The following is a 16,538-nucleotide window of genomic DNA, read 5'->3' on the forward strand; positions in this document are numbered from 1 at the left end:
CTCTGGTGCTTTTTATTTCTTTGTAAGTTGCCTGGTTATATCCTATTCCTTCTGCTGAAGAACTAATTTTAACATTTTTTATGGTCTATATTTGCCAAAATAAACTCAGTTTTTGTTTGAATTTCTCCTTCAGTTTTTAAAGTTTTTTATTTTTTAAAAAATAATTTTAGAGGGTGCATGAGCAGGGGGAGGGGCAAAGGATGATAGAGAATCCTCAAGCATATTCCTTGCTGAATGCGAAACCTGATTTATTTTAATTTAATTTAATTTAATTTTACTTTATTTTATAGATTTTATTCATTTACTCATGAGAGACACGGAAAGAGAGGCAGAGACACAGCAGAGGGAGAAGCAGGCTCTTCGAGGGGAGCCTAATGTGGGACTTGATCCTGGAACTCCAGGACCACGCCTTGAGCTAAAGGCAGGTGCTCAACCACTGAGCCACCCAGGTATCCCTGAAGCCTGATTTAGAGTTCGATTCCAGGACCGTGGAATCATAACCTGAGTCAAAATATACAGTTGGCTGCTTAACCAACTGAGCCAGCGAGTTAGTTTTCCCTTCTTCATTTTTGAAAGATACTTTCACTTTTTATCTACTGCTGAGTTAGTAACTTTTCTTTCAATACTTTGAAAATGTTATCCCATTGTCTTCCACCATGTATAGTTTGTGACAAGTTTACTGTGACTCTTACTTTTGTTTTTTCTGAATGTAATCTGTAATTTCTCTAGCTGCCTTTAAGATTTTCTGTTTATCTTTGTTTTAGGGGTTTGATTATGCTACCTGCTACATCTGATTTTGTTTTTTTTTTTTTTTTTTTTTTTGCTTGGATTTCTCCAGGTGTCTTAGAACTGATTTGGTAGTATGTTGTTTTGTTTGTTTGTTTTTAGTTTGTTTTAGGAAATTCTTGTTCATTATTTCTTCAAGTGTTTCTTCTGCTTCATTCTTTACTTCTGGATCTCTAATTATAAATATTTTAGGCTGCTCAATATTATTCCTTAGGTTTTTCATGCTGTATCCTATTTATTTTGTTTATTTTATTGGTTTTCTTAATAGCCTTTTCTCTTTTAGTTTGATTTATTAACCCATTTTATTAACCTATTTTTTATTAACCCATTTTATTAACCCATTCTCTTTTAGTTTAATTTTTATTAACCCATTTTATATTACTTCAGCTTTGCCACCCACCTAATAAGGAACACTATAAAGTCGGTACTAGAGATTTTCTAAAACCACATAGTAGGTCAGATTTGGACCACAACCCATGAGAAGGCCAGGTACAGTTACCCATTCTTTTATTTTTTTAATTAAAACACTTTTTAAAAAAAATTTGTAAGAAATGTAGGTTTACCTTTAGTGAGGCTTTAACAACTTGTAGCACTAATCCACATAAGTTTTATAAGTTGTTAATTGTTTAATGTCCTTGCTTTTAGAAATAATTCACAATCTGTCGATTTTGTCATTTGTTTTTTGATAACTACTTATAAAAATAAAAATAATAGAGTCCTTATATTCCAGTAAGAACTGATACCTGAAACTAATATAATGTTACATGTTGGTTATATCACAATTAAAAAAAGATAACCAAGTATTTTTTCTGAGTAAAAATGAAATGTTTTATATATATATCCTACTTAACTTTAAAAAAAAATTTGAACTCATAGCTTTCATTTTGAAAAAGTTATTTACATCCTGAAGATTAAAATCTGAAAATTATGCTCCCCCTATACACTCCTCCTATATAACTGAGGTATCTTTACAGATTTTTTTTAAAAATTACCATTTCACTATGTTTCTTTTTTTACTTTGTTGAATTTTAAAAAGTGTTTTGTTTTAAGATTTTATTTATTTATTCATGAGAGACACACACACACACACACAGAGGTAGAGACATAGGCAGAGGAAGGAGCAGGCTCCATGCAGGGAGCCTGCTGACGTGGGACTTGATCCTGGATCTCCAGGATCAGGCCCTGGGCTGAAGGCAGTGCTAAACCGCTGAGCCACCTGGGCTTCCCTAAAAAAAAAAAAAAAAAAGTTTTTAATTGAAGTGTAGTTGACAATACAATGTTAATTAGATTCATGTGTATAGCAGTAATTCAAGAAATGTGTATGTTCTGCTCACTATGAGTATAGCTATTATCACAGTACAATGCCCTTTCGGTACCACTGATTATATTCTTTATGCTGTACCTTCTTTCCCTGTGACTTATTCATTCTGTAACTGGAAGCATGTATGTCCCATTCCTCTTTACCCATTTTGCCATCCCTCTACCTACCTTCCTTTGGTTATACATGTTTAGGAGACTTTTTTGTTTGCTCATTTTATTTACTACTGTTGTGTAGACAGTTTTCTTCTGTTTTATCCTACTGAGGGGCAAGTTTCTTTCTTCTCTCTTCTTCATTCTGACTGAAGGTGGAACCCTTTGGGGACCTGGCTTTATCTGAGGATTCTCCTACTAGTATCTTCATTTTGTGTGGTCTCTAGATTTTATCTCCTGTTTTTTTTTTTTTTTTTTTTTTTTTTGCCAGTATGGATCCTCAAGGTCTCTGGAATTCAGCAGGCACTCTCAAGTTGAAAGCAAATTTACTCCTTTCATACCTTTCAGAATTCCTGATCTCACTTCTTTTGGGCCTCTGGAATGTTTCATGTGTGTTTGCTCAGCAAAATGTTAGAAAAACTTTTTTTTTTTTTTTTTGCTTTGTTTTTAATAGGAAGAATGTTTAGGGTATCTCTTTTCCATTATGCTAGTAATGAAAGTCTCTACTTGTTCAGTATTCCACAATATGGATGTACCATAATTTTATTTTTAAAAGACTTTTAAGTAATCTCTATACTCAATGTGGGGCTCAAACTAAAAACCCTGAGATCAAGAGTCACATGGTTCACCAACTGAACCAGCTGGGCGCCCTGGATGTACCATAATTTTAAAATTCCTTCTTTACTAAGGGATTTAGATTCTTCTTGATTGCTTGCTAAAAAAATTATGACAAAATTTTTTTGCACATAGATCTTTGTGTGTACATGCTAGTGGTTTTCATCATAAGTGGAATGAGGGAAAGAAGCAAGATAGACTCATTCTTTTTGTTTTGTTTTAAGTAGGCTCCACACTCAGCATGGAGCCTAATATGGGGCTTGAATTCATGACTCTGAGATCAAGACCTGAGCTTGACACTTAACCAAATAAGCCACCTAGGTGTCCCAAGATAGACTCATTCTTATTCATCCTTTTCTTTGCCACTTAATTTGTGAATGCCCTAAATGCCATATGTTTTTACATTTCTTCTAAAAGTTTCCTACTCATATAAAATATATTATAAGCATATTGTTGTGTTTGAATAATGTGTGTCCAGGTGAGCATACCCAAAAGACAACGTTGTCACTCATCTTGGATTGTATTTTGGGCAGGTAAACAACACTTTTGATTCATGCTGAGTCATAAGAAAGTGGAAGTCATGTACCAACCTGCAGGACATTTCAGAACATAGCCTCTTATATTTCTCAAGAAACAAACCTAAAAGCCATCATAAAAATTATGTATTTGAAAAAAAGATGTATTTTGCATGGCATAATTATTTTTTTAATTCTTTTTAATATTTTACTTATTTGACCAAGACATAGAGCTAGTGAGCATAAGTGAGGGGTATGGCAGAGGGAGAAGCAGGCTGAGTAGTGTACCTGACATGGCTCTCTATCCCAGGACCTTGGTGTCATGACCTAAGCAGATGCTTAAATGACTGAGCCACCCAGGTGCCCCTTAGATGGCATCATTATAAATAAATGAAGAAGTTAAATAGCAGGCTACTAGTGCTTGAAAGTTGACAGTGCAGGGCCACATATTATTGGTTTCCAGTGTAGAAGCTTTTTATGAGCAGTAACTCTAGCTAGAATATATAATCCTGAATATTGTAAGCACATTCTTTGCATGTCATTTGTCATATAAAAATAATTTTCCTCTTCACTGTTTATTTTTCCTTTGTGGCACATTTTGAACAGCAGAATCCTTTATCTACCATTTGGCTTTCCATAAACTATCAGGCAGGATCTCTGTGAGATTCTCTACTTTGAGAAACTATGTGCTTAATATTTATGATATAGGAGTCATAATTACGTTATTATATGTTTTATCTTCAAAATAGCATCTGATAATTCAGTGCCTTTTAACAATAAAAAAGTACTTCTAAAGAGTTTTTCCAAAAAGTCAAATATTTCTTGGAGCCCTTCCCAATCTTCATTAGATTTATGGTTGGCATTTTTTAAAAATCAAAGACTAAACCAAATTTTCTGTATATTTTTTCGTCTGAATTTTACAGTGTAACTACTCATTGAGGTAAACATTGGAGTTTATTCAATACTCTCACCCTTGTTTAAAACTTTTATGGCTGAGATGTCCTTATATAGTAAAATTGGCCAGCTTCAGTGACACCCTCTCTCTGGCCTTTGAAGTTGGCACAGTCCAGTGTAACTACCTAAAGGGTGTGTGGTCATGGAAAAACATGTTTTTGTTGTTGAGTGTTCTTGCTTTCTAGTAATTTTATTTTCTGCTCAAGGGATTTAGTATCTGTTCAGATACTTTATTTTTAAAGGCTACATAAGTAATGACTTGATCTCTAATCTTAGCTTTGAAAATTTCCCAGACACTAATAAAGGTAATGTCTGATGACCTATTATTTGAGAATACTACTCACTGGCCAGCAGTCAGTGCTATTTTAAAATGTGTATTTTACTCTGAAAATTATTTCTGTGGCTAAAAGCCTTTGTTAGTAAAATTGTGCATGTTATGACATAATTTGGTGACTTTTGTGCCTAGATTTACAATAGTTTTTACATGGTACCACTGAGACTTAGTATAGTTTGAAACACTTTGCTTTTCAGAAACTATACTAAATAGTTCTGAAAAAAATATTCATCAGAAACAGCACCTGTCTCTTGGACTAATAATAGTTTGGTCACAAGAGGTTATATAGTAGTCCTTATTTTGCGTGAATGTGTGCTATCACTGCAATGTGTGACTACATGACTAAAATTTTAACAAAGGATCAACTTACTACTGAAGACCAGGATCATTAGTTAAATGATGTGGACTGTCCCTATCAGGACATTAACAAGGTTAATTATTTGTAGCGTGAAAGAGAACTTTACCAGATTGTATTATATATGTCAGGGTATATTTATAAAGAAGAGGAGCAGTTTTCTTCCAGATGTTTGGACAGAGCTGAAGTGCCATTTTTAAAATCTGTTTTTACTTGTTTTGTATCTATAATAACATCCTCTTGATAAAAATCCACCCTAGACACAGTGGTGGTTTTTTTGTTTGTTTTGTGTTGTGGTGGTGTTTGAGGTTGGCAGAAAAAATGGCATATTGCTATCTTTTTTTTTTTAATTTTTTATTTATTTATAATAGGCACACAGTGAGAGAGAGAGAGAGGCAGAGACACAGGCAGAGGGAGAAGCAGGCTCCATGCACCGGGAGCCCGACGTGGGATTCGATCCTGGGTCTCCAGGATCGCGCCCTGGGCCAAAGGCAGGCGCCAAACCGCTGCGCCACCCAGGGATCCCCATATTGCTATCTTGACTTCTTATTTCGCTGTTAAAAGGAGATACATAGGTCAGTGAAACAATAGGGAGCCGAGAAATAAACCTATGCATATATAGTCAATTAACTTAGAGGAATATCTAGTGGGGGAAAGGATAGTCTCTTCAGTAAATGATGTTGGGAAAACTGGGCCAATATCTTACATCATAAACAAAAATTAACTTCAAGTGGATTAAAAACTTCAATGTAAGACTTAAAACCAATAAAACTAAAAGAAAACATAGATAGCAAGCCCCTCATATTAGTCTTAGTGAGATTTTTTGTTTTCTTTTGTTATTGTTTGGATCTAACTCCAAAAGCAGGAGTAATAAAAGCAAAAATAAATGAGTGGGATTACATCAAACTACAAAGCTTCAGAGCTTTGCTCTGCTTCCGAAGAGCAGAGGAAACCATTATCATAATGAAAAGGTAAACTACTGAAAGGAAGAAGGTATTTGCAAATCATATGTCTGATAGGGGTTAATGTCTAAAATATATAAAGAACTCCTACAACTCAACAACAACAACAACAACAACAACAACAACAAAACCCTATCCAGGGCAGCCCCAGTGGCATAGCGGTTTAGCACCGCCTGCAGCCCGGGGCGTGATCCTGGAGACCCGGGATCGAGTCCCACATCAGGCTCCTTGCATGGAGCCCGCTTCTCCCTCTGCCTGTGTCTCTGCCTCTCTCTCTGTTTGTGTGCCTCTATGAATAAATAAATAAGTAAAATCTTAAAAAAAAAAAAAACCCTATCCAAATGAAAAATGAGCGAGGATCTGAATAGAAGTTTTTCCAAGGAAGACTACAGATGGCCAACAGACACAGGAGAAAACATATACACACAATAGAATAGTACTCAGCCACGTAAAAATGAAATATTGGCATTTATGACAACACTGATGTACCTAGAGGGTATTATATTAAGTGAAATAAGTCGGAGAAAGACATACCAAGTGATTTCACTGCCAGTGGAGTCTAAAAAAAGCAGAACAAAGAAAACAAACCCCAGATTAAAAGATACAGAGAGTTTGTGGGGAGGAACTGATTGAGGGGCACAATTGGTGATGGGGATTAAGAGATACAAATTTCCAGTTATTAAAATAACTAAGTCTTGGGGTATAATATACAGCATGGGTAATACAGTTAATAATACTAACTTTATGTGGTGAGAAATGATAACTAACTAGACTTGTGGTGATCAGTTGATAGTATATACAAATACTGAATCACTACATAATACACATGAGACCAATAGAATATTATTTGTTAATTATACTTCAATAAAAACAACAAAAAGAAATGAAGTTTATGGTATGCTTTGGGTAGTTCAGTGGTTGACTGTCTGCCTTTGGCTTAGGTCGTGATGCTGGGGTTCTGGGATCCAGTCCCTTATCAAGCTCTCTGCAGGGAACCTGCTTCTCCCTCTGCTTTTATGTCTCTGCCTCTCTCTGTGTCTCTCATGAATAAATAAAAAAAAATAAAGAAATGAAGTTTAGTTCTTTGTTGCTAAACTCTCAAGTTATATGCAAAGAGAAGAAACCATCTGCCTAATTAATTACAATCTTTAATGGAAATCTGTTATAGCCTAGTTGGACACTTGATTCCAGTAGAAGGAAAATAATTCATTTCACTTTTTTAAAGCTACAAATAGTTTATTCTTTGTTTCCCTACAGCAGGAATTATGAACATATGTTCACAAAATGGATTCAGTGCTAATTTTTAAAGCTTCCCCTATTTCCACTCTCATGAATTGTAAATAATTTGCCTGATGGTAAAATGGAAAAAGTTGAAATTTTCCACTTGTGCATTTTGAGCTTTTCAGAGGTACTATACACTCTGGAAATAATAATAAAAGATACTAGGCTTTTTTACAGTGCTTTTTGTTTGAGGAACTCCTATAAACACTAATACATTGATCCTAACACAGTACTTGATTGTAACTTTAAAAGGTCATGAGTTACTGCTGTTAGAAAAAAGTTTAAAAAGATTGGAGGGGGAGCTCTAACTTAAAAATATTGTTTAAAAAATATTAGATAAAAGTTGATCTAGACAACTGAAAAAAATTATAGGGGAAATTTATTATTTAACTTTTCCCTTAGCATGTGATAGATTTTTATTCCTTTAATTTTTTTTCATTTATTTATGAATCCTACTTAAAGCCTGATTTCCTTCTTAGAGTAGAAAGCAGAATTTTTTTTAAACTTTAGCCCTTAGCCAAGGCTTAAACCTGTGGTGGTTTACTGAGTTTGTCACATTAATGTAGTAGTGCACTCTTTTGGTCCCAAGTTGGGAGATAGATCATCCTTTTAATTTTCTTAGTTTAATATTTATGGTATGTAGCTGTTGATTTTGATGATTATAGTGGACATGTGGCTTTAATCTTCAACTTTTTTGTGTTTTGTAGGTTTATTCTTCAGTCCAAGGAGGTAATTCACAGTCAGCTGTTAGAGAAACAGAAAATAGCAGAAGAAAAAATTAAAGAACTAGAAGTAAGTTTGATTAAATATTGACAGTAGTAAATTTGAAGAAAAAGGTAATTATCTCATTGTGTCATGTTAAATGAAAATGTATACCTGCAAAAGTCATGTCACATTATTTTCATTTTTTCAAATTGTGTTAGAGCAATAAAGCAGTCATATTTATAGCAGTGTGTAAGACAATCCTCCTTCCTCCCCCAAAAGAAAGAAAAAAAGGAAGGGAGGAAGAAAAAAAAATAGTGTCTTAGAAATGTGGAGATTTTTTAAGAAGATCAGATGCTATTAATCGGAATATATTTTCTCCATTACCTTTGAATGAACATGTCTGTTTTTAAAAACAAAGCAAGAGTACCTGGGCGGTGCAGTCAATTGGGTGTCCGACTCTTGGTTTCAGCTGGTCATGGTCTCATGGTTGTGAGATTGAGCTCTGTGTTGGGCTTTCCACACAGCATGGAGTCTGCTTAGGTTTCTGTCTCCTTCTTCTTCTGCCTCTCCCATTAGTGCTCTTTCAGTAGACTAGATAAATCTTTAAAAAAAAAAAAAAAGGCAAAGCACATAGTGTATATTGAAACAGCCCATATTATGCTGGATTGGCCTGAGAGTGGTTAATGATAATAGTATTGAAAGAATCTTGATATATGTCTCTTATATATTGTAATTTGCTTAATGAAGATTAGGTATCACTATCTGAAGATGATACTGCAATGAGGAAAAAAAAAATTTTTTTCCAGCTAGGGAAAAAGGTGATGGGTAAGAGTAACTTAGTAAATTTTTGGATAATTGCAATTTATTACATTTTCCATATACATTAAGACCTTTGATGAGATATTCTTCTTGGGCTTGAGTGGAAGGTCCATCCTATACATGGTAAAAGTAGGCCTGGGCAAAAGACTGGTTGTTATTTCTTTGGAGCCAAGATTTCCTGAAATGAGGGTGGTTGCAATGACTTCATAGGTCACTTTATCTAATTTGTGTGAGTACTGTTTGAGGCAGTAGTTCAGAATCTGACTCAGCCCTCTGTGGAATTGGTGAGACACCCCCTGTATCCTCCCAGGGATTTCTTAGGGGCACCAACTTGGAATGGCCTGGGTATGTAGTGTCTTAGGTTACTTAGGTTTATTTTTGTTTGACTAGTGACCATAATTTAACCAACCTGATAATAGGTTTATAGCTTAGAAAGGTGTATTATAAAAGCAAAACATTTATAGCATACAAACAAAAAAACGAAAAAAGAAAAAACTTACCTTTTAGTAACCAACTTGTTATTGTGTCCTATTTTATCATTTTTGTTAGCCCAGCTGTTCTTGATTGAGTTTTATATCTTCTATTTTCAAGGATAGTAGTTTAAAAAACTCTAAATAAAACTATTTCATGTAGATAACCAAAAACCTGTTTTTGTAGCTGTAGGTAAATACATCTAAAAATTATAAGTAACCAGATGTATTGTGTCTGTGATTCTCTTTTTTATGAAAACACAAAAAATAAGTGCTCTATATAAAATTTCAAAATGATATGTCAATAAATATATTACATTAACACTGGTTATCCTAAGGAAATTAGATGGGATATGGGCATGAAATTATTTTTTTCTTATAATTTTTGCATTGGGCAAATTATAACAAGCATGTGTTTACTTTTATAATTGAAAAGGATATTGCCACAGGTAATGATTTTATTTTATAATTTTTAAATTTTTAAAATGATTTTATTTATTTATTCATGAGAGACACAGAGAGAAAGGCAGAGGGAGAAGCACGCTCCCCATGGGGAACCTGGTGCCAGACTCAATCCCAGGATCCTGGGGTCATGACTTGAGACAAAGGCAGACACTCAACCACTGAGCCCTCCAAGTGCCCCCACAGGTGATGAGTATTAACAATGTTTTTTTCAAGTAAGCTTCATACTCAGCGTGGAGCTTGAACTTAAGACCTGAGCTGAGATTGAAAGTCAGATGCTTAAACCACTTGAGCCACCTTGGCACCCTGGGAAGTTTTTTTCCTCAAAGTTACCTTTTTTTGGAGTTTCTCAAATAATGGTAGAGTATCCTGATATCTGCCAGATAATGAAAGTGGGTTAGCTGGCTTGTTGATAAATGAAGATACTACTTTCCCCTCTTCCCTGCACATGCCTATAATGTCACCTCTACAGTTTGGTGTGTATCATTCCAAATTTTATTTTATGAACACATTCATACACCCATATACACTTTTTTTTATTTTTTTATTTTTTGTATTTATTTATGATAGTCACAGAGAGAGAGAGAGAGAGAGAGAGAGGCAGAGACACAGGCAGAGGGAGAAGCAGGCTCCATGCACTGGGAGCCCGACATGGGATTCGATCCCGGGTCTCCAGGATCGCGCCCTGGGCCAAAGGCAGGTACTAAACCGCTGTACCACCCAGGGATCCCGACTTTTTTTTTTTTTTTTTTAATAAAGAGGAATTATGCTGTATACACTGGTTTTCATTATTTGATAGTTTATCTTTCCACTTCTAGTTTATATTTTCAACATTCTTGTTTTCTACTTCTCTTACTGTTGTAGGTTATTATCCAACATTTAATTATTGCATGATCCGTACCTCTACATTTAATACACTTTACAGTACTGTCCTAATTTGTATTTTTGATAATATTTCCCACTACATACTCTTCTCTCTCCTCAAGCAATCCTGTATTTTACACTGCCATACTTCTAGGGTTTTGTTACTTCAGCCTAAAGTTATATGCATGTCCCCATGTGCACTAATGCACACATACATTGTTAATTGTGGTGTTCAGATTCTGTTTCTTTTTTTTTTTTTCTGATTATTCACTTCGTGATTGAGAGACACAAGTCTGATCTCCATGATACTTACCAGTTTCTCCATCTTTCATTTTAGTGGGGATTGGTGTTTAGAGATTACTGTCTGTGTATTTAAGTGCTCATTATTACTGTGTACATAGTTCAGAGGATAGGTTTCATTTTGCTTTATATGTTTGGGAATTTCTCAGGTCTTTGACTTCCGGCTTCCATTGTCGTTGTTGAGAAGGCCTCTGTCAGCTTACTTGTTCATTTGTCTTTTTTTCTCTGTTTACTTTATTATTTTAAAAAAGATTAATTTGAGAGAGAAAGCATGCACAAGAGTGGGAGAAGTGGGGTGGGGGAGACGAGGAGAGAGAATCCTTAAGCAGACACCCCACTGAGCATGGAGCCCAACATGTGGCTGGACCCCAGGACCCTGAGATCACAACCTAAGCCAAAACCAAGAGTTAGCCACCCAACTGAGCCCCTCACCTGTCCCTCAGGTAACTTTTAATATTCTTTTTGTCTTTCATGCTTTGTGGTTTCTTTGTTTTTGTTTTTGTTTTGTTTTGTTTTAAAGATTTATTTTTATTTATTTATGATAGAGAGAGAGAGAGAGAGAGAGAGAGAGGGGCAGAGACACAGGCAGAGGGAGAAGCAGGCTCCATGCCGGGAGCCCAACGTGGGACTTGATCCTGGGACTCCAGGATCGCGCCCTGGGCCAAAGGCAGGTGCAAAACCGCTGAACCACCCAGGGATCCCCTGTTTTTGTTTTGTTTTTAAAGATTTTATTTATTTATTCATGAGAGACACAGAGAGAGAGAGGTAGAGAAGCAGGCTCCATGCAGGGAGCCCAATGTGGAACTCAGTCCTGGGACTCCAGGATCATGACCCGAGCCAAAGGCAGATGCTCAACCACTGAGCCACCTGGGCGTCCCATAAGCCACCCAGGCATCCCTGCAGTTTCTTTGGGATATGTTTAGGTGTGGAGATAGTCTTTTTTAGACTATTTTTTTCTTATTTCTGCTTGGTTTAAGTGGGATTTTCTGAATCTGTGGATTAAAATCTTTCATTAGTTCCAGAAATTCTTACTATTTCTGAGTATTACTTCTTCCTTATTTTCTCTATTAAGTGGCTTTTCCTTCTGGAGTTTTCCCCTCCTACTTTTACTTATTTATTTTTTAAAGATTTTATTTATTTATTCATGAGAGACAGAGAGAGATAGAGAGAGAGGCAGAGACACAGGCAGAGGGAGAAGCAGGCTCCATGCAGGGAGCCTGATGTGGGACTCGATCCCGGGACTCGATTCCGGGACTCCAGGATCACTCCCTGGGCCAAAGGCAGGCGCTCAACCGCTGAGCCACTCAGGGATCCCCTCCCCCTACCTTTAAACCAGCTGTTCCCACCATCTACAGTAGCATCTTAACTGCCCTTTTTTTTTTTTTTTTTTTTTTTTTTTTACATCTCTGGTTTTTCCCCATCAGTCCTTTAATGTATTTAAGCTAGAATGTACATTGTAGCATATTAGAAAATCTGGTCCTGTTACTCCTCTGTGCAAAACCCATCATTGATTTTCTTAGGGTGAAGTTCAGACTTGTTAACATACCTTCAAAGCGTTTTGTGAAATGATTCTGTTTCTCTCCTCTCCCTTATTTTCTTTGCCTTCTCTTACACAGTATACTCCAGCCATTCAGAAATATTCTGTCTTTAGAACTTGCTGTGTTTTCTTTGTTTATACTAGGTCTTTGGAAAAAATAGTTTCCTCCACTTTCTCCTCTTGCAGTTATTACTGGCTCCATATATTAATACTCAAATCTTAGTTTAGGGCTACTTCTCCTAAGAAGCATTTTCTGATTCTTCAGTCTTTTTTTTTTTTTTAAAGATCTTATTTATTTATTCATAAGAGACAGAGAAACAGAGAGGGACAGAGGCAGAGGGAGAAGTAGGCTCCATGCAGGGAGCCCGATATAGGACTCCATCCCTGGACTTGGGATCACGCCCTGAGCTGGAGGCAGATGCTCAACTGCCAAGCCACCCAGGTGTCCCTGATTTTTCACTCTTAAGTTAGGTCCTTTTTCCTTGTTCTCCGTAATGATTTTATTAGTTTTATAGAATATTGTGGTAATTTGAGCTATATGTCACCACTTAAGGTAATTGCAAATAGGGTGTCCTGGGGCACCTGGGTGGTCCTGATGCGAGACTCGATCCTAGGACCCCAGGATGATGCCCTGAGCCGAAGGCAGACGCTCAACTGCTGAGCCACCCAGGCATCCCTGTAGTTTCAAGTTTTGATCAAAGCTGTTAACGTGGCCCACTTTGTATGCCTCCTCACTTCCTGCCAGTAGTCTGTACAAATGACACTATGGATACACCTTTTTAATGACAGAGGTGCTTATCTGATTCAAGTTCTCTGAAATGAGAACCCATTTTCTCTCTCTTTTTTTTTTTAAGATTTTATTTATTTATTCATGAGAGACAGAGAGAGAGGCAGAGACATAGGCAAGAGGGAGAAGCAGGCTCCTCACAGGGAACCTGATGTGGGACTTGATCCCTGGATCCGAAGATCATGCCCTGAGCAGACACTCACCTGCTGAACCACCCAGGCATCCCAAGAACCCATTTTTATTAGTATTTCCTGGACTCCCTTTTATCCATGTCTGTTCTTACTGTTTCTTCATGTTTGTCTTCTGCAAATATCCCCCCCAGTCTTTGCTGATGAGTGCGAAGCTTACCTAGAATTTGTTTAGCTCTTGATAAACTCTCTTAAAGCTGTGCTTACATTGTTAGCCCATCTAGTGGCCTCACTTACTGGCCCTTTCCTTTTATGGAGCAGAGGTGGGGGTTCTATAACCCTGCTTTCATGTTCCCTTGATGGGAGTTAGATTATTTACCAGAAGGGTAAAGGCAAGTACTAGCTTATTGGGAAGGTAGACCATATTTACAAAATACTACGCAAATATCGGGTTATTCTTTGGGTTGTAGTCATTTTACTGGGATTGATTAGAAAATCTTTTCATTAAAAAAAATCTTTTCATAATAGGCTCAAAATATGATAATATTATTTAGATGTCTATCTTTCCTTTATAAAGATAGATCAGGTTCTTGGAGGAAAAAAATAATCATTTCATCCTAATGGTGATTAGTATAGACCAATGATTCTGGTCCTGGCTAAGAGAAAATATAAAAGGGTGGCTTCAGTATGATAGAGAGTAACCATGTTATTTATGTCTGTTTTTTTAAAGATTACGATAATTTTTTAAAGATGGCTGAATGTCTGTAATACATAATACAGTATATGTTAGAAAAGTACAAAAACTTATTTTTTTAAATGACATGGATATAATTGGGGAGTTCGAATGATGACTCTTGAGTCTTTTTATTTTTTTTTAAGATTTTAAAATTATTTTTAAATAATCTTTACACCTGATACGGGGCTTGAACTTACAGCCCTAAGATCAAGAGTTGCACACTCCACCAGCTGAACCAGCTAGGTACCTCTTGTCTGTCTTTATAAAAATAATTTTCGTTTTGAAATGAACAGCATTGCTACAATGGGAAACTAGGTTATTTTTTCATTGTTTTTAGAAAATTCAGTTTTAAAGTTGAGTTAAAACATTGATTAAAAAAAACATTGATTTGATAGATTGAGGCAATATGTTTCTTCTAAAGAGTAAAAAATACTTCCTCTATTTTTTGCTTACTTTTTTTGAAGTAAGAAGGATATAATTTTGTGGACTTTGCCTTTAGAAAAACTTGGAATCACTTTTCAGATGAGCTAGAGTTCAGTTTCTTACCTCTCGCCTAATGAATTTCAAATACTTGGAATCCTTGCGATAACTATAAGCTTTCATTGATGTGTTTGAGCACATTTTGACCACCATTCTCTTAGGTTCGCTCCTTTGTTCTACGTGAGAGGCAATCATTGTTTGAAGCTCATTTGCATTTAGTCTAAAGTTCCCATTATATTTTAGACACACGTGTATACAAGTTGATCACTTCCTTTCCTTTATCTTTGACTTGGTCATTGCCCCTTCCACTACCCTGGATAGCTTAGCAGTGACATAATAAGAGTAAGGAAACCCAGGACATTCTGGCCTGCATAATGCCACTTCTGACGCAAAATGTTACAATCTCAGGGTTGTGAAATAGCTCTGCAGCCCATGCTATAAGTAAAATCTAAGAAATTGTAAAAGTCCCTATTCTTGCACAAAAATGACAATTTTAGTCAGATAGTGGTTCCTGAAACAAGTAGGAAGAATGGTGGCAAGGGAACTGGTAGGAGGTGCCTGTGACATTCTGCAGTTGGCTGAGTTTTGAGACTCTGATGAGAAAATGTTTTTGGAGGAGTTCCCGTGATTGTGGAGGTTTTACTCTGCCTATTGAACATCATTTTTTCCGTAGCATGGTGGTAACTGGTAGGCACTTGGCTTGATGCCCAGGTTTTGCCCTGAGTACTTCATTTTTGAGTTGGTACCATTGTGGATACGATGGGAGCCCCTCTTTGGAGGTGATGTCAAGTGGACGCTATTATATGATAGACAGTGATTCTCTTCTGTTTAGATAGAAAAGAGCAGGTAAGAGAAGAGCTAGTGAATGGGATTTTTTAATAGATTATACAAGAATTATATACTGGCATAGCTCAAAATTTATTATCTATTAAGAAATTAGTCATTTATTTTATAGCAAAATATAGCATTTACAGAAATAAATGTTAAAATACATATAGCTTAATAATTATAAAGTCAACACTTGTAACATCATGCAAGCCAAGAAATAAAATATTGACACGCCCCAGAGGCTCTCCCATTCTTTCTCCCTTTAATACAAATGCCATTCCTGCCCCTTCCCATAGCTATAACCCTAACTTTTGTGATAGTTCTTTTTTTAAATTTAAATTCCAATTAGTTAAAATACAGTGTAAAATTAGTTTCAGGTATACAGTATAGTGTGAGTCAACACTTCTGTACATCACAGGTGCTCATCACAAGTCTACTTCTTAATCCCCATCAGTGATTTAACCCACCTCCCTTCTGATAACAGTTTGCTTTTAATAGGTAAGAGTCTGTTTCTTGTTTTGCCCTTTCTCTTGCTTTTCCTTTTGCCTATTTTTTTTCTGAAATTCCACATGTGAGTGAAATCATATGGTATCTGTCTTTCTCTGACTTATTTCACTTAGTGTAATACTCTCTAGCTCCATCCGTGTCATTGGAAATGGCAAGATTTCATTCTTTTTTATGGCTGAGTAATATTTCACTGTGTGTGTGTGTGTGTGTGTGTATACACATCTGTATATATACACCACATCTTTAACCGTGGATGTATGTCTTCTTTGGAAATATGTCTATTCCTGTCTTCTGCCTTTTAATTGTATTTTTCAGTTTTTGGATGTTGAGTTTTATAAGCTCTTTATATATTTTATCTTACTTAATTATGTTTTTTTAAGAGGAGGAGCAAGAGAGAGCATGTGCCTGAGCAGGGGCTGGGGCAGAGGGAAAGGGAGAAAGAGAATCCCAAGCAGAGTCCTTGCTGAGTGTGTAGAGCCTCATGCAGTTGCAGGACTCAGTTTCACGACCTTGAGATCATGACCTGAGCTGAAATCAAGAGAGAAATGCTTAACCAACTGAGCCACCCAGGTGCCCCGTCTGCCTTTGAGTTTTGTTTCATTTGCAGTGCAAAAGCTTTTTATTTTGGTGTAGTCCCAATAGT

The 16,538-nt window shown here is 36.2% G+C and overlaps 1 protein-coding gene across 1 annotated transcript in view; it reads left to right on the forward strand.

Moving 5' to 3' along the window:
- PFDN1 (prefoldin subunit 1) overlaps nt 1-16,538 on the forward strand; it is a 68,851-nt gene that overhangs the window by 28,892 nt on the left and 23,421 nt on the right. Inside the window, exon 3 of the mRNA XM_055332478.1 lies at nt 7,980-8,064. Within this exon, the coding sequence (XP_055188453.1) occupies nt 7,980-8,064 (85 nt within the window). The remainder of the gene's footprint in view (nt 1-7,979; nt 8,065-16,538) is intronic.

The sequence above is a fragment of the Nyctereutes procyonoides genome, unplaced genomic scaffold, assembly GCF_905146905.1.
Source record: "Nyctereutes procyonoides isolate TBG_1078 unplaced genomic scaffold, NYPRO_anot_genome, whole genome shotgun sequence".
In the NCBI taxonomy this organism is placed as follows: domain Eukaryota; kingdom Metazoa; phylum Chordata; class Mammalia; order Carnivora; family Canidae; genus Nyctereutes; species Nyctereutes procyonoides.